General features: G+C 40.1%; 1 protein-coding gene across 2 annotated transcripts in view; it reads left to right on the top strand.

Moving 5' to 3' along the window:
- The window catches only part of CDYL2 (chromodomain Y like 2), a 222,333-nt gene that overhangs the window by 127,860 nt on the left and 69,117 nt on the right, over positions 1-25,356 (top strand). Inside the window, exons 2-3 of one of the 2 annotated variants that reach the window (XM_072635869.1) lie at positions 12,017-12,608; positions 12,800-12,949. In XM_072635869.1, coding sequence (XP_072491970.1) covers positions 12,017-12,608; positions 12,800-12,949 — 742 coding nt within the window. The remainder of the gene's footprint in view (positions 1-12,016; positions 12,609-12,799; positions 12,950-25,356) is intronic. The other variant, XM_072635867.1, reaches the window with a different exon arrangement.

Genomic DNA, 25,356 nt, shown 5'->3' on the forward strand with positions numbered 1-25,356 from the left:
ACTCCAACCCATTTTAGGACTGTATTCTTGGCTAATCTTGAATATAGCCTCATAGGCTTCAGAGATGTTTACAGATATAACTTAGAGGTCATCTAGTCAGTCCTTCTCAAGTTACAGTACAAGCAAAGGGACTTCCTTTCTCTATGGAATGTATGGATATGCCCCTAGGTACCTTGAGAAGGATGGGCTTCACTGATGGGGCAGAATTGGTTGCTTTCCATTGTAATGGGAAGCTTCCCAAGGCACTGACCTCTGGAAGGAAACTTATCAACTCTTTTGGACCTCCCTTTTTTCTTCTTTATCTCTCATTTGGAATGATCCAAAGAGCAGAGTAGATACTGGGGTAGGAATTTCCCCATTCCCAAGAGCAGTTGGTGGTTGCTGCAGGGCAGAAACCCATAGAGAGTTGCATATACTTGCCCACATGGGCCAAGAGGAAAGTTTCTGGCCCATGTTGAGTTGTTGGTCCCAGAATTGGAGAAGCAATAGTATAACCTCTCAACTACTTGGCAGCAATGGAGAGAAACCACAGAAGTAATTAGGAGAGCTCTTGGAGGCTGCATCTCCAAGTTTGAGAGTCTCAGGACATGGCTTTTTAGTTTGAGAAGGGGCATTTCCTAGGTAGCACAATCTTAGGATCCGGCCTTCTAGCAGGAGAAGGGGGATTTCTTGAGTAGCTCCCGCCTCAGCATTTACTGTATGAGTCACCCCAAGATGGAGTATCTACCCATATATCAAGAAAAGTGGGGTTTAGGAAGCATGCGTCTTAGAAAGAGCAGAGGATTGATGAGAAGGGGAGAGTAACTAGGAATCTCAAATGTATTTCTCTTCTGCCAGAGTCCAAGAACCCTCAGAGTACTATGATAATGCCAGATGTCTGGGTATGTCTGGGGTAAAAGAGAGACTCCTTGGAATATGTGTATTAAATATATAGTAACCTCAATTTGTTTCCTTTCCAGGGAATAGTGAAACCACCAGATGATACTCTGAAAATGCAGGACTTTAGGCCCTAGATAAAAAGTAGGACTCAGAAGAGAAGGAAGAGCATTGTTTTAATTGTTTATAGCTATTGTGAATCGTTCATGTGTTTTCTGCATTTATTTGTGTGCTTTTTTTTCTGAATTTTTTGTATTTTCTCTGGAACAGAATAATGTCCTATACCAAATAGATGTATTGTTTCCTTCAGTGCTTATACACAAGCTGGAAACCTCATTACCTACATCTGTGGAAACCTAGATATGCACTATATTTTGAAATTTTCCTGAAGTAAAAACTCTGGTGAGGAGCATAATGAGCCAAAAAAACCCCAGTGATTTTCAGGGCCATTTCTAGGATGGAGCCTGGCCTGTGGAAATGCAGAGCTTTGAGCCCCGAGCCATGAGTTGTAGAAAGAATCAGTGATGGTACAGTGGAACTGTTAGCCTGAGTGCATGATCAAGCTGTAGTATGTCTCTAGGTGGGAGGCCTGCTACATGGCTACCTTGATTCCCTTGCATGAGAGCAACTCCAGAGGGAACCATGAGGTTGCAGAACCATGAAATTCACTTCCAGGGTAGACATGGTCATGAGCAAGCTGGCAGCTTCTTTAAGGAATCCTGGGAATCCTGCATCCTTAAGCAAACATTCTACTGAGAAGAAAGTAGGGAGAAGTACTGACTTATAAGCTCACTAGAGTTCTTGGAGAGAACAAGTGATTTTATCCATAAATGGAGCTTTGTTTTGAATTATTTAGTTTTTCAAAAAGCTTTAAAAATGTTCTTTGCATATCAAAGGCTATTAAAAATTATTTTGCAGAAGGGGAACCTCTCTCACTTAGTAGTTGTGTGACTAGAAATAACTCTATTACCTTCTCTGAACCTCAGTTTTCTTATCTGTAAAATGGGAATAATATTTGCCTCTTTACTTCATAAAGTTGTTGTGAAAAACCACTTTTTTACATTTTAAAATGCTATATTATTGTCATGGTGGAAAGATAAAGTAGGGATAGATAATTACCTCTCTGGATAGAGAATATAAATAATAGACTCTCAGATATTGTCATTGGGACTAGTCTCACCTTACATTTTAAATCTTATTTTACTTATACGTCTCTTTAATTCCAAATTGCTTTCTAGAATAGTTGAACCATTTTTCAGTTTCACCAGCAGTATATTTATGTGTCTATCTTTCTATGGAGACAACCAGGTGACTCAGCAGATGGAGCGTTGGGCCTGGAGTCAAGAAGACCTAAGTTCAAATTTGGCCTCAGACCCTTATTAGCTCGGTGACTCTGGACAAGTCACTTAGCCTATGTTGCCCTTAATCCACTGGAGAAGGAAATGGAAAACCACTGCAGTGTTTTTGCTAAGAAAACCCTGTATGGAATCAAGAAGATTCAGATATGACCTGAATATCAAAAACTTTCAACCTAACCTGTCCAACCTAGACTTTTTCAATTTTTTGTCATTTCTTAAATGCCATTTTTATAAATGGTCTGGGAAGTGAATTCACAGTAAGACTTACTAGTTGGCACTATTTAAAATTATTCTTTTCTGGGAGATAGAATGCCAGATCGACAAAGCTAAATCCTGTAGGGAAACTCTCAGAGGTTGCTTACAGGGGCAGCAGACTAGCTGATGAATGTATGTAAGCATAAGTTTCTAATAACCCAATTGTACTTATAGAACAGTTAGGAGGACTCTACCCTAACTTTCAGCTTCCATTGGGACCAGAAGTCTTTTCTAGCTCAAAGTTTCTGTAATAAGTTATTGTGGACTGATCATAGGCTCACTGTGCCAGTGCAACCACAAGTATCACTGTGGGGACTCTCAGTGTTGAGGGATAAATGCCCAGGATCAGCTTGTTCATTGTAAGATATCTTATAGGGAATGTTAAAGTGCCTTGCTACCCTGAAGCTCTCAGGTCAGAAGGGAACATGACATTCAGATGGGAAGGGTAGGGAGCTATTGAAAAACTGCAGATGGGGATAGAAGCAGATGAATGGGTGCCTAGGGTGGGGATGGGACTGACCACAAGTGCTCACCTGTGACTCTTTTACCTGCTTTCATCTTGTTATGTGGTGTCATTAAAGGCAGATACGGTGGTACAGTGGATAGATAAATGCTCCTGGAGTCAAGAAGACCTGAGTTTCCATCTTGGTCACTTGGTCATTTACCAGCTATAGCATCTACGCATCAGGGTTGTTGTGAGAACTCAGTGAGATAATATTTATAAAATTATTTGCCAGACTTAAAGGGCTTACAGATGTGAACTGCTGCTGTTATTACACTGCTTAGAGATATGTTATGTTACTTTTTTACTTAAGCTCCGAGTCTCAGTTCCCTCATCAGTGCAATTCTGGATGACTTCTTTATTGAGTATTTTTCTTAATGATGAAGTGAGATTGAGTATCTGAAGTTCTTTGCATACCATCAAGTTCTATGTGACATGAGCAATTCCTATTATCACTGTCAACATTGCTTAGAAACTTGCAGTAATGGTTTTTCCTAGGCTGGAATTGACAAAGGAGTGGGAAGATTGGAGATCATTCAGAAGAGAGTGTCATCTTATTTGTCTAAAATTCTTTCTGATGGATAGATGGATGGATGGATGGATGGATGGATGGATGGATGGAAGGAAGGATAGATGGATGGAGAGAAAAGTAAATGGGTGGATAGATGGATAGACAGGTAGATTAACAGATGGAAAGTATGTATTAAGATCTTACAGTGTTACCCATTGCTGTACTAAATGCATGTCCTAAAGCAAATTGCATTTTGATGGGGGAGGACCATGCAAAAAGGGGAGCTTAAAAGCAAGAGGGGATGGGAGAGGAGGCTTGGAGATATTCTGGTAGAATTTTAAAGACCTGAATCCAGAATAAGATGGGATGAAAACACCTCTCAGAGCCCAGGTTCTGAGGGACAGAATCCAATATGCTGGCAGGAAAGACATGAAGATGATGTCTACGGGGTGTGGTGATAAATCCTTCCTGTTTCCATAACACTGCAAGCTTTACAGAACTCTCCTTGAAGCAACCCTAAGAGGCCTTGGAGTACAAATATTGTCTTTTGTAAAGTCAGGTTTCATTAGAAGTGAGAAGTGACTTGCTTAAGACCATATAACTAATAAATAACAGTTCCAGGAAGAACCAGGTGCTCTTGCTTCCTAAATCCAGTGTTTTTTTTTGCTGTTTAATGTTGCTTGCTCAAGTCAAAGGAGGCTTGTACTCTCTCTGTGTAGACCATAGTCAGTTATATTTCCAAGATTTCATTCCTGCTGTCCATGCCTTCCTTGTGCCTCTACATATTGACATTCTGACCAGTCTTCAAGGTCTAGCTTAAAACTTACTAGGGGTCTGAGAAAGCAAGAACCAAAAGGGACCTAAGATCACAGGATGCAGGAAATCAGAGCTGGGAGGGCTCTAGTCTTGGGCAGTCATTTTTCAGGTTAGTAAAATGTGGCCCAGAAAGGTGCTTGATTCATAGTTATGATGGATTAGAACTGAAAGGGAATGAAGATATCCCAAAGTCAGTATATAGACCATACCCATAGGAGACTGGAACAAGACCTTAGAGGTCATCAGTTCAACTCCTTTAAAAAAATTGTAATTTTTTCATTATGAACTTCAAATATGAACACTCTACATATAAAGAACAGATAAATAATTGTATATGAAAAATGAATCAAATATATACAGCTTTGTTTTTTTTTCAAAAAGCATATATTAAATTTAAGATCGTGGAACTCAATCCTTTCTTGTTTGTCCCCTTCTAGTTTTCTGCTCTTTGCCATGTATCTTTAAAATGTTTTATTAATGCTCTTTTCTTTTTAATTTTTGAATCATTATCACTCTCCCTTGACCTACAAAATATCTATTTATTCAGATCTTTTCAGGTTTCTCTGAATTTGTCCCTGTCATAATTTCTTGGGATGCAATAACTTTCTATTACATTCTTTTTCGATGTTGTCTTCCATTTTTATCCTCAGTGCTTAACAGGGTGCCTACCATGGTAGATGCTTAATAAAATTTTGATGACCGATTAACAGTTTGTTTGGCTCTTTCTCAATAGAATGGCATCCATGTTCTTTACATTTATTTACTACAGCAAAAAGTGCTGCTATGATATGTGTATGTGTCTGTGTGTAGAATTCATTTTCCTCTGTCTGAGCGGAGGGCATATGCTTAATAGCAGAACCACTGGAGAAATGGGTGTATATTAGTTTAATGACTTTGGACATAATTCCAAATCGTTTTCCAGAATGGCCAAACGAAATTTCATCCTCTGTAATAGTATATTTGTGTGCCTGTCTTGCCACAGCTCCTCCAACAATTGTTTCTTTTTGTCTTTTGTTTTTATCTTTGCCCATCTGATGGATAGAAAATGGAACCTTAGAGTACTTTTAATTTATATTTCCCTTATTAGTGATTTAGAACATTTTTATATGATTATTGATAGCTTGTATTACTTTTTTTTAAACTGCTTTTTCATATCTGTTAATCACTTATCTATTAGTGAATGGATATAGTTCTTATATAGACATAAATATAGATATCCAGGATATCTGCTATTTATCAGAGGTATTTACTGGAAAGAAGTTTTCCAGTTAACTATTTAACTGTATTTCTTCTAATTCTGTTGATTTTATTTGCAATTTTTAAAAATTGTATCCAATTAAAATGGTCCATTTTATCTTTTGTGATTATCTATGACCTTTGTTTGGTCAAGAAATGTCTGCCATCCATAATTATGAAATATATATCTTCTTTTCTGTATTTTTAATAATGACATGACCTTTTAAATTTAGATCATGCATCCACAGTCCCATAATGAGTAAAACTTGAGAATCACTTGAAGCACATAAACATGCAGTCTTATTTCATAAATTGCTTAGCTTTAACCTTTTAACATTTTTTCCTAATTATGTTTAACAAAAATCTGGGAAAGATTGGAAGCAACTCTAAGTGATTAACTCAAATAAAAGGCAATACACACTATTCCATTTCTAAAACAGATTTTGAACTAAAATGATTTCAGGAGAGTTTTTTAAAAGATATTTAAATATACCACAGAACAGATAATGTTCCTTATTGGTTCTGTATTGATCGATAGTTTTATTTGTCTTTCTAAGATTTATTTTTGAGGACTACGTTTATCTCATAGAAGAGATTTGGGAAGATATATTCCATATTTTTGCAATTGGATTTAATTACTCTTTGAACATTTGATTGAACACAGTTTTTTTCTTGAATTTTATTTATTCCTTTCTCACTTAACTTCTCTGAAGTTAGGTTACTTGAGCTCTTTATTTCTTGTTCTATTCCAAAAATTATCTCAATCCTTGTAATTTACTTAATAAATGCATATTAATTAATTGATCTAATTAATTAGTGCATACTAGTTAAATATTAATCTGAGTATTTTATGTTTTTGAAAACATTTGTTTCATTTAGTAATTTTGTTTGAATATAATTGGCTAAAATAGTCCTTTATGCTTTCATCTATTTATTCTGTATTTGTTGCAGATTCTCCTTTCAGAAAACAACTTCTGCTTTTATTTATCAATTTAATAGCATTTTTGTTTTTAAGCTTATCTCTTCTTTGATTTTTAGAAATTCTTTTTTTCTGTACGTTTAACTATCTTTTTAAAAACATGTAGCTTTTCTGTTTGTTTTTTGCTGTTGTTATTGCATGCCCTGTTCATTGATGTGTGCTTCCTTTTGTGGATGAAAATACATCTTTCCCTCATGATTGGCTTTGGCTGTATTGCAAGTGTTATGGCATGTTGTTTCATTATGAAATTATGTGTAGTTTCTATATTTTTTTCTTTGATCCACGTAGTCTCTAGGTTTATATTATTTGGTATCCATTTGAGTTTGAATCCTTTATTCAAATGCCCTTTATTGATCATAATTTTTATTGCATCGTGGTCAGTAAATGATATGTTTAATATTTCTGATTTTCCACATTTGGTTATGACTTATTTATGGTCCTTTTTGGGTAAAGGTACCAGACACAACTGAGAAATGTCTATAAATTTTCATTCAGTGACTGCCAGAGAGTTTTCATATCCACCATTTCTAAAATTCTGTTTGGTCCTTGTTTATTATTCTGTTTGTTGAGTATTTCTAATATTCTGTCAATTAAAATATTTTTAATATTTAGTTTTGCTGTGTCTCTGTAGTTCAGTTAGCTTTTCCTTTAAGTACTTAGATGCACTGGCATCTGATACATATGCATTTGGTACAGATAGAAACAGATACTATTTTGTTATCTATGATGCTTTTAAACATAATGTAACTTACCCCGCTCACAGTTCCTTTTGCCATATCTATCTTTCACTCCACCTTTGTCTAAGATCGTGGTTGCTATTCATACCTGGATGAATTCCCTGAATAAATAATAATAAATTCTGCTCCAACCCCTCGTTTTTACTACAAATGGTTCTTAATATTTTAGGTTTGTTTCTTATAAACAACAGATTGTTGGATTTTGCTTTCTGATAAATTCCTCTATCCATTTCCATTTTGTGACTGCATTCATCTCATTCATGTTCAGTGTTGTGACAGTTAATTGTGCTTTTCCTTCTATCATAACTTCTTAGACCTTTTGCCTCTTTTTTTCCCTTCTCTCTATTTACAAGTAAGAAGTTGAGTAGATAAAGAATCTCTTTATAGATTATGACATTATGACATTCGTCATCTATAAGTGTTCTAACTCTACTTCTTTGCCCTAACTCCACCTAGGCTAGATCCTCATCATGGATTCTTGTACTTTTTTTTCTACCGTGAATAAAATCTTCATGATCCACACTCTGAAACTGAAATTTTATTTATTCTTATTTCCAGCCTGAGCATTGGTCCCTTCTTCAGTTGCAGCTGTAGAGGTGAGCTGGATGTGGGTGACTTGCTGATCTGAGCCCCCTTGGAAGCTTTCTGGCATGTCCCTGCCACCAGCCAGTAGTTTGACCTGTCTCTTGCTATAGGTTTTGATAGAAAAAAAAACAACAAAAACAACAGTTGCTTCATGGTCTTTTGAAAGGTCCAGAAACATTGGTTTCTTTCCCTTAAAGAAAGCCTGGTGCCTTGTGTTGCACTGGCTGTAACTTTCTTGCTATGGCTTTGAATGCCTTAAGGATAGCACTGCCCAGCTCCCTGAACCTATGAGGGGGTGGCTTTATCCCTACATGCCTGCACCCAAGATCCTAATAGCATTAGCCCAGTTTATTAGAGTTTGATTTGAAGTCCACCTCCTTGGCATATGTCCCCTGTGAAGATGCATAGATTTCTGGCCACTTTCTTATGCAGTCCCTGATTAGCTGGAGTGCCTCCTTCTATTTATTCTGCTTGATTATGGTTTATCTGATTCTTAGATCTCTTAGTCCAGTTCTTACCTCTTTCTGGTCCTTGAGTCTTGCATCCTTCACTGTCTTTTGGACATCTCGAATTGACTTGTCTCACAGGTATCTTAAACTCCACATGTCAAAAACTCAACCCATCATCTTCCCTCCCACTCAGACCCTCCCCTAATCCTTACTTCCCTATTACTGTCAATAATAACCTAGTCTTACAACCTCAGTGTCATGCTTCACTCTACACACCACATAGCTGATCTGTTCCCATCTTTACCATATCTCTCACATATGATGCCCCCTTCTCTCCTCTGACGTTGTCACCATCCTGGTGCAGATCCTCCTCAACTCTGCCTGCACTTATTGGAGTAGCTTTCTGGTTGGTCTCCCCTCCTCAGATCTCTCCCCTCTCCAGTCCTTCTTCTCCTCATTTGTCAAGGTAATTTCCCTAGAGCTCCAATTTAAACATGTCAGCCTTCCCTTCCCTATTTAGTAAACTCCGTTGTTCAGTAGTTCCATTGGGTCCAGCATTCTGTAACCCTGTGGACCGTACTGTCCATGGAGTTTTCTTGGTAAAAATACTGGAATGGTTTGCCATTTCCTTCTTCAGTGGATTAAATCAAATAGAGGTTAAGTGACTTGCTCAGGGTCATATAGTTAGTAAGTATCTGAGGCCATATTTGAACTCAGGTGTTCCTGACTTCAGGCCCAGCATTCTATCCACTGAACACCTAGATTAGATGTCTCTAATGAACTTTAGTAGGTCCTTTTTACCTCCAGGATCAAATATAGAACCATATATAACCGGACCCTTCCTATTTTTCCAGTCTTTCTCATACTTTACCCTCTTCTTCATACTCTGTGATCCAGTGACACTGGTCTTTTTGTTGCTTTCATCAAAATATTCCATTTCCTAACTAGACATTCTTCTGCAGTGCTCTCCCTTATTATCTCTACCTCCTGGCTTCCTTGGGATCTTCCAAAGCCCTCCTTCTACAGGAAGCCTTTCCTAGTCCTGCTTAATGTTAGCACCTTCCTTTGGAGATTATTTCCATTTTATCCTGTGTTGATCTCCTTTGCAAATAGCTGTCTGCCTGTTGTCTTCCCTATTAGACCAGGAGTGCCTTGAGAGCAGAGGGTGGTTTTTGCCTTTCTTTGTATTCCCTAGTGCTTAACCACAGTGCCTGACATACAGCAGGCACTTTATAAATGATTGGTGACTGGATTTGGTTACCTTATGTGTCTTTGTTGGAGTGTTTATGGGGGAACTGGGCCCTTCTAAAACCTTTCATCTTGTCCTCTTGACCTTCTCATTTTACAGGTGGAGAAACCGAGGCTCAGGAGAATCTGTGACTTGTCTGTGGTCACACAGGGAGAATATGTCACAAATGAAACTGAAACTTAGATTTTTTGACCAGCCCTTTTCCCATTTACACCAGTGTTAGTTAGAATTTTTTTTTAACTGCTACTGCATGTCTAGTGTATTTCAAGTAACAAATTTCAAGAATTTATTCTATCTCCTAGGGAGGAGAACATTTATTTTCTCTGTATGGGAAGGTGACTGCATTCCTGGATAATGGATTCAGGTTGTTAGGGTCCTTGTTCCCTTGCATGACCTTCCCGTTCCATTAAGGACCGACAGGATAAACAGCATGGAAACGTAAGATGTTGCAGGTGACAGTAGGAACAGATGCACTTCAATCCACTGTGAACATAGCTTGAGCAGGGTGTGAGAGAGAGGAATGGAAGAGGGAAGAAATCCATCTCTCCTCCTGTCACCAGGAAGCCACATTGATAGGCTTTCTGGGACTTCAAAGCAAGGAGAAAAATCATTAGATAACTGGGCAGCTAAGATAACCAGATCCAAAGAGAATTCCAGTTATCTTTATATGTTTATTTATTTTGAGGTAGAGAAGACTGAGTTACAGTCTCAAAAATCCCTCAGATGGGGAGAAGAGACCCAAAGTAAAGGGAAATTTTAACATAGGGATTCTTAGCACAATGAACTTTAAAAATATTTTTATAACTTTTTCAATATAAATCGTTCCCTTGGTAAGCCTGTATGTTTTATTGTGTGCATTTACCAATGTGACTCTGAGAAGGGATCCACAGGATTCTTTAGATTAGTCAGAATAAAGGCTAAGAATCCTGGTCTAACTATTAAAGAAAGGGCATTTGTAGTTAGTGCAACAGATAGAGTGCCCAGTGTGGAGTCAGAGACTTGAGTCAAATCTGACCTCAGACAGGTCAGATGTGTGACCCAGAGAAAGTCACTTGATTCTATTTGTCTCAGTTTCCTCATCTGTAAAATGAGCTGGAGAAGGAAATGGCAAATCAGTTTAGTATCTTAGCCAAGAAACTCTAAATGGGGTCACAGAGAGTTGGATACGACTGAAACAGGAGAATAGCAAAATATTATGTTATTAAACGTGATAATAATTGTAAAGTACTTAGTACACTTCTTGGCACATAGTGAGCAGTATGTGCATGTTATCTATTTTTATTACCTGGAGACAAGATGGAGATGACAGGTCCCACATGGGCCACTCTGACCATGAGGAAGGAAAGAAGGAATGAACCAGGAGAGGCTGAAGTTTTTTATGCTTTTATAGAAAATACTGCCAGATACATAAAGGTCCTGCAATCTTTGAATTCTTTTCTACTTCCTTCTCTCAAATACATGGGATTCTACCCATTTCCCAGATGTCTCCCAGGGGAAAGAAAGAAACCTTTGGGTTCACAGATACATCGTGCCTCAGCATCTGTCTATTTTTTAGTTTTTTTTTTTAATTTATTTTTATTCTAACCTTAACAAACACCAATAAAAACAGGCTTCTTCAAATACATAGAGAGATTGGAAAACAGCAGATCTTTAGTAAATACATCAGGTCAACACACAACTTTCAAAACTGCCCTGCTCCTTGTGGTTCTTTCTGGTCTGCCTTCCTTTCTCTTTTCCGCATTTTTTTTAAAGGTAATAGAACAATCCACTTTTCTTTCTTTACCTTTTTCTTTTTTTCCCGCCTTCTGTTTTATCCTCTCAATAGCAGAAAAAAATGAAGCCTTTGTAAGAAATATGCATCGTAGAATAGGACAAATTCTTATGTTCGCTGTATCCAGAAATGTGTGTCTTATTCTAGACCTTGAGCCCTTCACCTATCTGTCAAGAGGTGGGCAGTCATCAGCATCCATTTATTCACCGTCTTTCTGGTTGGTAGCGGTTGAGCATCCAGGTTAAACCCAATTACATTTTTTTAAGGAACCATGACTAAAAACTAAAAACAAAAAACACCTATTTCATGAAAGCTGTAGATGTTAGAGACTTTGGGCAGTCTAGTCTGGCTCTGGGGAGGATGATTCAAAGCAGGTAAATGTTTTCTTAGCTCATAGAAGGTCAGGGCTGGATAATTTCTTCAAGATTGACCTACTTTAATTTCCTCACTATCCTGATGAGGATGATGATGAACTTGGCAGGACCTCCAGGGTCCCAACAGCAAATAACAGTGGGGTTTTGATGAGTTTAATAATGGCCTAAAATAAAATCTTCCTTCCTGAATACTGTTGACAGTGCTAACTTTGGGGATTAGGTGTCCCCTCTAGGGCCAGGAAGTGGGCACCTTGTTTTTTCTGCTTTTTTCTTTGACACTGCTTTTACACTCTAATCCTCTGTCTCTTTTCATCTCAGGTTGAGAGGATCGTTGACAAAAGAAAGAACAAGAAGGGGAAATGGGAATATCTCATCCGATGGAAAGGTTATGGTAGCAATGAGGACACGTGGGAGCCCGAGCATCATTTATTGCACTGTGAGGAGTTTATCGATGAATTTAATGGACTCCATGTGGCAAGAGAGAAGCGGATTAAGTCTGGGAAGCAGACCAGCGCCCCCAAATTCCTAAGAGAAAGCCGAGGAGCTCCAATCGAGAAACTGTCTCATAGACCTGAATCAGGAAAGGGCAAAGGAAGTTCCCACAAAAGGAAGCGGATAAACCCTTCCCTCCAAAAACCAAAAAAGGGGTATGCCACAAAGCCCCAGTCAGGGGGGGACAGGGCTGCCAAGACTGTTTCTTACCGAACTACGCCCAGTGGCTTGCAAATCATGCCATTAAAAAAGGCACACAGTGGGATACTGAATGGAGATGCCAGTCATGAGAAGGCTGCAGAACACTTTGGGGATGCCTCCCACCCGCCCAACTTGGATTTGAATGAGCCTGAGGGAGAGCCTGAGATGGCCAACGAATGTGAAGTTAGCCACGACTCAGTGGTTGCGAATGGAATCGGTATGTGAGTTAACTGCTTAAGTGCCTTCTCTTGGGTTTTCTTGTGCTGACGACAGACAGAGTGCCATTTACTGGTGAGCCATTGTCCTGCTGCCTCAGTAGCCTGATGGGGAGAAAAAAAAAAAACCTTGACACAGTTGCTCTTTGTGGTCCAGACAGCCAGTAATTATCCCTTCATCTCTCTCATTCAGGGTCATGTGGACTTGGTCATGGGCCCACATTGGTTACAGACACATATACATGTGGGGAGGCCAAACCTTTGAAGCACATGTCTGGTCACCAGCCAAGGTGTATAATGAAACTGAAATTCTTGACTGTGTTTCAAGGGACCCAAGGCCATGGTAAAACCTCTGTAGTAATGCAGCTTAGTGGGGTCTTTTCCAAAGCCCCTCACTCACAGTGGCCACAAGGGGCTTGTGTGTCCTCAAGGGTTTGATAGCATGGCAAGAGGGAGTTCTCTTTGGAAAACATTCGACTTTAAGTGCCTAACCCTCCTCTCATTATTTTCCCAGTGCCTATGGCCCTATGCAAACCGTATCTGTTTATGTGTATGCGTGTGTGAATATGTGTGTACATGTGCGTGTGTGTATAGTTATAACTCTAGATCTGTGGGAATATAGACCTTCTGGTGTGGGAATGGAGCAGGGCATACGCTCTTTCTTTTCCAGGATTTCTGTGCACTTTTCAGACCCATCCTTATATATGTGGATATTTGACCTCCCTGTCATTGGAACTGCCTTTCCTCAAATCCTTCTGTGGAGGGGATGCTAAGGAATGGTTCTCCAGTCTCCTGGATCACACCTTCCTCCTTGGGTTTCAGGCAACTGGCTACTTGATAAAGAGGCAGAATTCCTATGACTCCTCTTCTAAGGCTACCCAGACAGACAGGAGAGCACCTAGAGAATGCAGGCCTAAACCTGCTCTGGCTACTTCATTTCTGGGGAGGAAAGTAGGCCTGGCTCCTTTTTAGTTGTGTTGATCACAGATCCTACACACTTAGCTGGTGGTGCAGTAGATAGGGTGCTGGGCCTCGGGTCAGGAAGACCTGGGTTCAGATCTAGCCTCAGGCATTAGCTGTGTGACTCTGGGCAAGTCATTTAGCCCCTGTTTGCTTCCATTGTAAGAGGGGATAATAATGGCACTTACGCCCTAGGGTTGTTGTAAGGATCAAATGAGATATCTATAAAAAGTGCTTGGCAAATAGTCGGTGCTATGTAAATGCCTAGTCGTTTCCCCTCCTTCTTTCCCATGATTCTATGTCTCTGCCTGTGTTAATAGAGTTTTATGATTCATTGCCAGAGATCTAAATATCAGGCAGTCAGGTACGAGATCAAGCTGCCCCGAATGGGAAGGAAGGTGAGAAGGTAGTGGGCTGGGGTGGAAGGGGTGGCAGAAAGGGAGAAGGGAATATCTCCAGATAAAATTAATATTAGAGTAGTCCATAGGAATTTGGTAAGCACCTACTATGTGCCAGGCACTCTGGGGGATACAAAAAATCAAGACAGTCCCTGTTCTCAAGAATCTTACCATCTAATGGAGGTAACAAGTTGCAAACAACTATGCACATGCAAAGTATAATTAGGCTAAATAGGGAAGAATCAGTGGAAGGAAGGCACTAGAATGAAAACAGACTGAGAAAGGAGTTTAACTGGACTTGCAGGAAGTCAGTAGTTAGTAGGTGGAGATGGGGAGGGAGGGCATCCAGAGAGACATCCAGAGTGGAGATGAAGTTTCTTGTTTGGGGACCATCAAAGAGACCAGTGTGACCATTGTCCAACCAGACTTACTTGAGCATTCAAGCAACTCTCACTGGAGTTGAGCGAGATAAGAAATCTCTAAGAAATAACCCTGGATTCAGATTTCTTATTGTCTGGGAGATAATTAGTGAAATATTTCCTCTCAAAAATGGAGACCAGACTAATGGCCATCTAGACTCCAGGTGGAGCAGTGTACAGAGCGCTGCCCTGGGGTCAGGAGGACCTGAGTTCTTCTTCTGACAATGCTTTAAATATTTGAAGTCAGCTTTCATGGTCCTACAGTCTTTTCCTCTCCAGTCTGAACATCCTGGTCATTTAAACAATATTTCCCCTCACTGGGGGAAAAGTGGTACACTGGCCAATGTGTAGTCAACCAGGAGCCTGCGAGCTTCTAGGGGGTCAAAGGCTTTAGCTCTTGCCCTCACCCAGATGCCAACCTTCATTTTCCCGCACAATGTGTTGGTGAACATTTGGAGGCAACATTCCACCTCAGAAGAGGAATTTTCCAAGGAGGGGACCTTGCCTATCCCATAAACTATAAGGTCTCTGAGGACAAAAGTTCTATCTCTCCCTTTAAAAAGCAGCTCCCTGAGGAGGAAGAGTCCTGTAATTAGACTGGAATCTTCCTAAGGACAATTAATCATAGTGCAGAGGGGACCTGAGCACTTGAAGGTTATGTGTGTGAAACTTGAGTTTTGGAAATCCAAATCTGAAAGTCTTAGAGTAGAGGCCCAGGAACGGATTAGCACATTTAATCTACATCATCAAAAATTTGCCCTCAGGTGGTGAATTCTTTTGTTGTTCATAGACTATGATGGAGATGATCTGGGAAAGCCAATTTTGAGGTAGTGGAAAGGGATCTAGCCACAGAGTTAGATGACCTGAGTTCAGATTCCAGCTCTACACATTACCCTTGAGAAGGGTCTCAACATTCTTCTCTGTAAAATGAGATTGGAGTATTGACCTCCTATTTTCCCTCCAACACCAAATCCATGAGCCTTTGCTCCCATGATGATTTCTAAGGCTCCTTCCACGACTAAGATTTTGTGACTGTTTACTAAGGTGAGGAGACTTGCAGTGGAGGGATCCTGCATGATAAAACTATGGCCCTCTGACATACTGAAGAAGCCATCATCATTTCAGTGATCACATATGGAGATGTCCCAGCTTCACTGATGTTTGTATTTCAAAAAATAACCCTGTGCCTTCTTCTGTAGAGGAAAAAGAGGATGGGTCAACCAAGACTGTTTGTGCTAACATATGCAAGATCGGTTTGTTTAAAGAATCATTAGCTTTGTTCTTGGGGAGAGAAGTTAGCATGATTGCCATGTGGATCTATCGTAGGGGTCAGTTTTAATGATGCATTTTCCCAACAGTTGATGAGCCCTGTGGGAATCCTACTCTTCCTTCATAGGCAGGAAATCCCATAGCACCTTGTCCAGAGGGTGCTCTCTTCCTCCTTGTATACCTACTGAAATCTCTTTCCCTACCTCCTCTTCCCTCCCCATTCATGATAAGATGGGTGGGAGTTCTAAGCCAGATGTTCCCATCAGTTAGCACAACACCTGGCACATACCAAGTGCTTGATAAGTGTTTGATTGATTGATTTAGGCAACTAGGTAATCAAGTGGGCCAGGAAATGTCACCTCAGATACTTACTAGCTATGTGACCCTGGAAATTCACTTCACTTTTGTCTGCCTCAGTTTCCTCAACTGTAAAATGGGGATGACAAATGTTCCTAGTTCACAGGATGGTTGAGAGACATCATGTTTGTAGGAAGCACTTAGTATAGGGACTGGCATACATACTTATCCTCTTCCCTTTTTTTCTTTGAGACTAACAGGAAAATAGACACTAAGAACTGGAGAGAAGACTTTTCTTTCTCCCTGCCATACTAGGGAAAGAAACTGGTTAGGTGGTGGGTACATGTTTTGTCATCTTACAGGAGAAAAGGACAAGGTAGTATTAGTCCAACAGGATAAGAAAGGTGAGGTGGTCATGGTCCTTGTTCAGTGTTGATGGGAGACAAAGGTGATCCCATGTCCTGGTGCCTCCAGGAAGAAGAGAAGGATGTATCAGTGTCTCCAAAGTGGGGGAAAAGGATATGCCAGTGGGCTTACATGGACTACATGGACTACATGGACTACCCCACTGCAGATCTTCAGTAGCTAGGGACAGCACAAGGGCACTGAGGAGGGCAGCAAGATTCAGAGAAGGATGGTGGATCTCCAATTGGAGGGGAACCTAGAAGTCATCTCCTTATTTTTACAGAAGAAGGAGCTCATGAGGGCTAGAGAAATCAAGGGATTTGCCCAACATCACACCATTAAGGACAGAAACTTGATTTGAACTCAGCTCCTCTGACACCAAATCCAGCAGCAGTCTTTGCACCACACAACATTGTTGGGACTGAAAGAGTTTAAGTAGATTGGACCAAGGATGAGAATAACCTGGGTCTTAGTGTGACCAATAAATCCCTGTGTGATCTTGGGCAAATTGTTCAGTCTTTTTTCCTCCTCTATAAAATGGAAATAAAAATGTCCACTGCTATTTCCATCATAGGCAGATTTTGAAAATCTAGGAAGATAATGCAAATGGGGACTATGTCATTGTTGTTATGGATTTGAAATTGGAAGGGACCTTAGAGGCAGTCAAGTCCAATTTCTTCATTTGGACTGAGAAACTGAGGCACAGAGAGAGGTTAGGTGACTTGCTTAGTATCACATAGCTGTATAATGCCTGAGGTTGAATTTGAACTCAAGTCTTCAGATTTGCTTAACATGATACCTGGTTCATAGTAAGTCTTGTTAAATGAAAGTACTTTGTAAGCTATTAAACAGCATACATATGTATATGTTTAATTTGATGTGGTTATTATGACTTCACTGTTTTGCCAGTAATAGGACAGTATATAGTTAAGACTCTCCTCCTGATCTCAAAGAGGAAAAGGGAATTCATACATATCCCCTGAGGCTGCTTTGAACACTTGCCTTTGCCCAGTGACATAGTCAGATTCTTTTTCAGGGAATGGGGGCCTTTGGGTAGATTCCTGACAACAGTTTCCTTTTAAAAAAAGAAAAGAAAGAAAGAACGAAAGGAAGGAAGGAAGGAAGAAAAGAAGGAAGGAAGGAAGGAAGAAAGAAAGAGAAAGAAAGAAAAAGAAAGAAAGAGATAAGAAAGAAAGAGAAAGAAAAAAGAAAGAAAGAAAGAAAGAAGGAAGGAGAGAAAGAAAGAAAGAAAGGAAAAGAAGGAAAGAGATGTCTTTTTCTCCTTGCCAGTACCCAGGATGATAACTGGGAGATTTGGGAAATGCCAGGCTGCTCCAAGGGAGCATGTGTTTTGGAGGTGGGCTGTTGCTTTTCTGTATTATTTTAGGTTCTCTTTGATAAATGCAGATTCTACTGAAAAGCGGCTTACATAACACATCTTACTCATTGAGGCTGACTCCCCTGAGCCATATTGTGAGAACAAATGCTAAACTGCTAATATGTCTGGGTAGGATTCTGGTTGTTTGGCCTACATGGATATGGGTGATGTGTGCGAGGGGACTCCCTCTATTGAGGCCCTTCTCTGCCGGGGCCTCTTTTGAGGTTTGCAAACCCTGTGCTAAAGTGGCCCAAGCGCTGGCAGGTGGCCCTTTAGAGTTGTTATTCTGCGTACTCAGTGCCTTGAGTCATATCTGGAGAATAGTAGAGATTTTGTACATGCTTGTTCAGTCACAAGTGCTTTGTAAACAGTTAAACAGTAAACCTATAGAAGTGTCTTTTGTTGCTTCACAGTTGTTTGCTTTCAGGAAGTTTTAATTTGTTTAAATTTCTTTTTCTTTTTTTTTTTTTTTTGGTTATTTTGAAGTTCTATATCCAGTATTGAATTGCTGGTATGTAGACTGATGATGGATGGGGGGAGAAAAGTAGGAAAAAAGTTTTTATTTTTTCTAGGATTTTAAATTTTATTTTTAAAAGTACAATTTGAGCTTGGCTTGGGTTTCTGAGTTGAGTTTGTCCTGTGATGAGGAATGTGGGGATCCTTAGAGCAGGGATTTTGATTTGGCATTCAGAGGGACTTTAGGCATCATCTAGTCCCTCTCAGTTTACATATGAGGATGCTGAGGCCGACGGTGGTTAAGTAACTTGCCCTGGGTCACACAGTAAGGGGAGAGCTAGAATTAGAATCCAGATCTTCTGACTCCAAGCCCAGTGCTCATCCCAGGGCATCTTGCTCTCTTACAAACCCAGCAATATCTGTCATCCAAAGTCCAGCCTGGCCAAGAACTTACTTCTGGAGGATTTACCAACCAGAGATGAACTGGTTCTGTTCTCAAAACTCATTAATATTATCTGCTGAAGTGTGGAGTGACTCCGGATCTGTGCTGGTGAGGAATCACCTATGGAGGAGATCATAGAGCTTTTCAAGTCTCAGAGTATGCAGTGCTTACTAACAACTTTAGCTCCTTGTGGGCTTAAGGAGTAAACAGGAAAGAAAATCTTCGCTGTTCCCCCATTGGACCAGATCCCACCCTTGACACAGGAAACCTAACTCCTCCTATTCTGTGATCTGGATACTGGGGCCGTAGCGGGGTGGGGAGTGGAATCGTCATTAAACGAAGTGGGTACGTAGGTTGGGGATGTGGTAGCAAAGTGACTGTCTGAGCACTGGGGGATGCTTATTCTGTACACTGTGGGAAATTGAGACATGAAGCCCCCTTGGCTTTTTGTAGGTATGATTTTTTGGCTTCTCTATTGTGATTGCAGCTTCTGGTAAAAGTCAGTTCATTTAAATTCAGTAAGAATTTATTAAATACCTATAGTGCACCAGGCATTATCTTAGATTTTGGAAATAGAAAAACAAAAACTAAACAGTGCTTATATACTGAGGCAATAAGGTAGCACAGTCAATAGAATATTAGATCTGGAATCAGGAGGACCTGAATTCCTATCCATCCTTAGACCTTTACTTGTTCTGTGACCCCTGGGCAAATCACTTAGCCTCCGCCTTAGTTTCCTCAGATGTAAAATGGGAATAATAATAGCATCTGCCTCCCAGGGTTGTTGTGAGGGTCAAATGAGATAGTACTTATAAAACTCTTAGCACATTACCAGGAGCATAGTAGATTCTATGTAAATGTTCGTTATTTTATCATATTGTCATTGAGAAAAATATGTACACTGAATATTATGTACATATATACCTGATATATTTATCTCAAAAACATTTTTGCATTTACTATGTGCATAGTAAATGCAAAATAATCCACTTTAAAATAATATCAATTATTTTTCATTTGTTATATATGTATATATACTACATATACATATGTGTGTGGATAGATAGATAGATAGATAGATAGATAGATAGATAGATAGATAGAAAATGCAAAACAATTGTTAGGGGGACACTAACTATTGGGAGGATAAGAAAAAACCTCCTAAAGTGGATGTCCCCTGAGCTGAGCCTCAGAAGAAGCTAGAGATTCCAAGAGGTGGTGTTCAGGAGGAGAGCATTCTCCAGAAATATGGGGGCGATGGCATGCATAAAGAGATGGAGCCAGGAGATGTCATAGATGGAGAACAGCAGTTAGGTTAGTTTGCCTGGGACATAAAGTACAAAAGGCAAGGCAGTGGGTTAGAGCCAGATTGGGAAGAGCTCTAAGGGACAAATAGAGGAATTTGTATTTTTTTCCCCTGGAGGCAGTAGGGAGACCCTGAAACTTCTTGAGTAAGGAAGTAACGTATGGTTAAAGCTCTACTTTTGGCAGCTATATATAGAGGAAGGTACTGGTGTTGGGGAGACCAATTAGAAGGCTGTTGCAGTGATACCAGTGATGAGAACCTGGACTCGAGTGGTATTCATGTGAGTAGAGAGAAGGGGATGGATATAGAATGTTTTGATGAAATAGAATTGACAGTTTAGCAATTAACTGAATGAAGGCTGGTCAAGAGTCAGGAATGAGTCTGATGTTGCAAACCTGCTTAAGTGGAAGGATAAGAAACAGAAAAGTGTGGAAGAGCTTGAGATGCCTAGGGGACATTCAAGTGGAAACACTCGTCAAGTTCTTAGAAGTAATAGTACTAGAGCTCAGGAGTAATATGACAGCTGGATTGGTCAGCTTGGGAGCCATCAGCACAGAGAGAATAATTGAATCCATAGGAGTTGATGGGCTTATTGGGAGAGAAAGAAGAGAAGAGGACAAGACTTTGCAGTATATACATAGGTAGAGGATGGGACAGGAATGATGATCTCGTAACAGGGACCTGAGAAGAAACAGTCCAGCAGGAAGGAGGAGAGCCAAGAGAGAGCAGTATCCCAAATCCCCAAGAAGGAAATAGCATCCAGGGAGTAGTGGGGTGGTGATCAGTTTCCCATGATTCAGAGAGGTCAATCTGTGTCACCCATCAGGGGTAGAGAATGGACCAGAACGTGGTTTTCTTGGTTCCCATAGCAGTGACCTTATACAGCGCACTTGCTCACTCACTGGTGGTCCAACCACAAGTAAGTTTCTTCCCCTTCTGTAAAATGTGGGAATACAAATGAAATAATCTGTATAGTAGGCTGCTGAAGGCACAGTTAACAGGTCATGCTGATTAGGCAATGAGAAGGTTGAGAGACAGGCAAACCTTAACTGGGGCTGGAGGGAACACGACGCAAGTCAGGAGGTGGGGAAGGAGGAGTTAAATGATGTGGAAGGGAACACATCACTCATTATCTCTTCATCTTTCTCATCTGGCATCATGTTTGGCACCAAAGTCTTACATCTAGGCAGGACAGGACCAACATATCACTGAAGCCCTGAAATCTGGGGCCTGAGCCAAACAGGATAACCAGTTGTAGGAGTAGAGAGATTTAAACCAGGAAGTCTTTAACCTGTCAAGAGGCAAGATATAAGGAGTCCCAGAGAAGCAACTCTCCCATTCAGACTGTTTCTCCAAAGCTTTAGGTGTTATTATTATTTTTTTTAAATGACAAATGCTTTCATTCCCTACCCCTGCTCTACACCAAAGTGTCGTTAAATCTCCTCTTGACTCCGCTGCACCTGCCAGCCCACTTCAGGCTTACCTGCATCACAAGGTCAGTGTGAAGAAAGCTCATTGGAAACATTGAAATGCTATGTAAATGTCACTTACTTTTATGTGGATTGTTGATCATCTTAGAAAATTGCACAGACCAGCTTTTTGCTCTCCTCCATTTGCACCACCACTGAGAGTCTGAAGTGAAAAGAGCACTAGATTGGAGTCAAGTGAAGTAGGCTTAAAATCTGCTTCCTCTCTGTCATACCTTGGGTATGCCTCTCAGGATCCCTGTTTTCTCTTTCTAAAAATGATGAGTTTGAACCAGATGACCTCTGAGGCTCCTTCTAGATCTAAAAGCCTATGACCATATAATACTCTTTACATAGTAATAGTAACAAAACTCATGATAGTTCTTGCTCCAATGGTACTTGGTAATTTATGATTTTTTATAAATTTCTATAATTTACAAATCTTTCCTCCTAAGAGGAATTGTTGTTGTTCAGTCATTTTAGTCATATCTGACTCTTTGTGACCCAATTTGAGGTTTTCTTGGCAAAGGGATTGGAGTGATTTTACCATTGTTTTCTCCAGTTCATTTTACAGAGGAGGAAGCTGACTTGCCGAGGGTCACATATCTAGTAAGTGTTGGAAGCCAGCTGTGAACTCAGGTCTTCCTGACTCCAGGCCAGGTGTTTTATCTGCTGCAAGTACCTAACAAGAGTTTACTTGTTCACTACTTGTTTACTGGATAGAATTAGATCTAAAACATACTAACCTCCATTGCTAAAAGATGGTGATGCATAAGGTCAGTGTCACTCTCTTTGTGGCCTTGGCTTTCCCTGTCCTGCTGACTCTCACAAAGGACCATGGGAATGTGTTGATGAAGCTGTGTTAATGGGCTAATGAATGGCCCACCTTTTGGCCATCTTTGGTGGCCAGCAGGGTATCATGGGTGACATTCTTGCCAGCATCTACCAAGGTCCTTGATCTGTTTACTGGCCCCCTCATAATTATACCCCATGCTAAAGGCTTTTAGCTTCCGAAAATGCCTGCCTCATTCCCTGGAGAAGGCCTTGAGGAATTTATCTTGTGGGTAATATTAACCTTATTAGTTTTTCCTTAAAACTATCTAATGAATAATATGTCATTCCAATATGGAGAAATATTTGCCATGTATGAAAGAAGTTAGGTTCTCCATTAAACAGACAAAAATGTAATATGGCCCTCAGTCTTTGAAATTTTCTTCTAATTCCATGGTGATAATTGAGAGTGGAGGAAAAGAAATGGGGTAAAGATTCATACAATTCTTAAGACCATATATCAAAGAGTTCTTAACCTGGGGTCTGTGAACTAGTGGTGGGTTGCAGGGAGAAATGTGTGAACTTGGATGAAAAAAATACATCTTTATTTTTACTAGCCTCTAACTGAAATTTAGCATTTCCTTCAATTATTTAAAACCTTATTCTGAGAAGGGTTCACAAGGGCTTCACTAGACTGCCGAGGGGGCCAGAACACGAACAAGGTTAGAAACCCCTGCCCTAGATAAATAATCATTTAACTGTTGGTATTTTGGATATGTGGCCTTTGTCCAGTGATTCAACAAGAGATACACTACTGGAAGACTTGAATCTCATCCATATTCACATCCTTGCTAAAAATGAAACTGGAATACATAAATAAATTTCAGGGAAATGGAAAAAATGGCTCAGAGGTTCTTCTAGGAGAGGCAAATAAAAGCATTGGTGGAGTTGATTTTATTGTTTGCCTGAAGACAAGAAGAAACATTGCTTTAGACATATAGTCTTTTTGTCTTGGAATGCCAAAGTTGTCACAGACCTATTTACACCATGATGCTCTGGCTCTGAATCTTCTGTGTCTCCACAATTCCCCATTCCCACACTGGTGGGTGCTTTCCCCATGTGGAGACTACTGGTCATGCTGTGCCATTTCTGTATCTCACCTCCACCAGGGGTTCACCATCAGTATCCCCAGAACCGAAATAACTCTGTGTTGATCAACACCAGGACCTAGCATCCACTCAATCTCCCTGGGAGGATGCACGGGCTAGGGGTGTATACTTTCCTTTCTCATTCTCCTCACATTAACTAAATCAAGGTTTGCCTTAAAAAAGCAATCCAGATTTTCTGGGAGTCTGCACTGACATCCATAAATTATTAGGGATCTGCTCTCAAAACACAAATTCAAATGACCCTAATGACAGTTCTGGACACCCTCCCACTCACATACTTTGAATTACACTCCCTCCCTCCACACTCATGTCGTTCTCAATCACTCACTTTCTCCTTCATATACTAGTGTTCTCCATACTTACTCAACAACTCCCATACATGCCTAAATACTGCAGCACATGTATTATACTAATTACAAGTGTCCGGTGAATGTCCTTACTGTTTTCCTGTGGCCAAAGTGGGTGAAACCCAATTAGAGACAAGCTGTGGTTCAGAAAAATCAAAAAATAAAAGAGAAAAAGGAAGCCCACGTCTACCTCTAAAATGGCTATACGCCATGGAGGGTGGGGTAACTGGAGACCTTGGTTCATTCCCTCCCTTATAGCTCCAGTAATATAGTCCCCCATCTGCAGTCCAGCCCCCAAAATACTGATGAACTAGATATCCCATCTAAGGCTCCTTAGGGCCTGAGCTAAGGTGCCTGTTTGTCACGTGGCCCCCACTGGCGTCATGCCTTGTCTTTCTCCCAGATGGGGAAGGTTTCTATACATAATGCCCTGGGCAAATGTTCTGCTCTACAAGATTCCTCAGTGAGTTGCAGGAACTCCAGACCCACATGATTAGATTCTGTATTTTCTTAGCCAATTCTTCCTTTGTGGTAGGAGAGTGGGAAATGCCTGCCTCCATTGCTGGATTGATAGCCCTTCATTCTTATTGACTTGGATCTCAGGTTAACAGGCTGAGGACACTCACCTGCTCATACTGGCTTAATTTTAACTCTGTATTGTCTATGAATCAAGATTTGCCCCACTCTGGTTAGATTCATCTTAGACAAATTATACACAAATAACAGGAACTCTCCACCTAAAATACAAAGTTAAATTGCCTGGGGATCCTAATCTGAAAACCATTGCCCCAGATATCCCAGTTATTCAAATTGCCTCTCATTCTCTAAGCTTCCATGTCTTCCAGTTCAGTTCCATTCCACAGCATTTTTTGGCTAAGAATGCAAAGACAAAAGTGAAAACAGCTCCTTAAAGGAATTTACATCCTATGAAGAAGCTTACATCCTTCAGTCTCTATCTTTTATTCTTATACTAGAATTTGAATACTTTTTTCTTCACACAGTCAACCTGGAGAATTGACTTCCTAACACATTTACTCCACTGATGAGTAGGATCAGGAGCATGTCTTGACTCAACTAGACAGTGAATATTTATGTCAACTGAATGAATATCCTTTTCTCCTTCCCCACACAGTTTTATAAATTTCCAGTCAGAGATCTCCCTGGAGGCCAACATAAGCAAACAGACCACCATAAAGATAATTAGAGCTTATGTGTAACCATCTGTTGCTGAGAGTGAAGAAATAGAGAAATTCTATGAAGAACTTGACAAAGTCATACAAAGTCAACATTTACCTTCATACATCATAACTTCAGTGAGAAAATTTGCACAGGAGAGGATGACAAAAATTTGTGGAGAACTGGTTCTGATTCAAGAAATTAAAGAGGTCAAAAGCTTATAGACTACTCAGAAACCTCTCACACCTGTGCATCATTAAGATTTTCTGTAAGAAGTGTTCTGGATATCTCAAGTACTGAATGATGCCATAAAAATAACATAGATAATATATTATCAGACAGGAAACAACTAGCTACTGGTCATTTCAGAATCATTCATCTGTATGTAGATAGATTATCAGTTGGTTGGAACAAAGATCAACATTATTATTGAATTAGAAGAAAGGATGAAGATAAGGTACCCTGTGCCATTAGAACAACTCCAATCTGAT

The sequence above is a fragment of the Notamacropus eugenii genome, chromosome 1 (genome assembly GCF_028372415.1).
Source record: "Notamacropus eugenii isolate mMacEug1 chromosome 1, mMacEug1.pri_v2, whole genome shotgun sequence".
NCBI classification, from domain to species: domain Eukaryota; kingdom Metazoa; phylum Chordata; class Mammalia; order Diprotodontia; family Macropodidae; genus Notamacropus; species Notamacropus eugenii.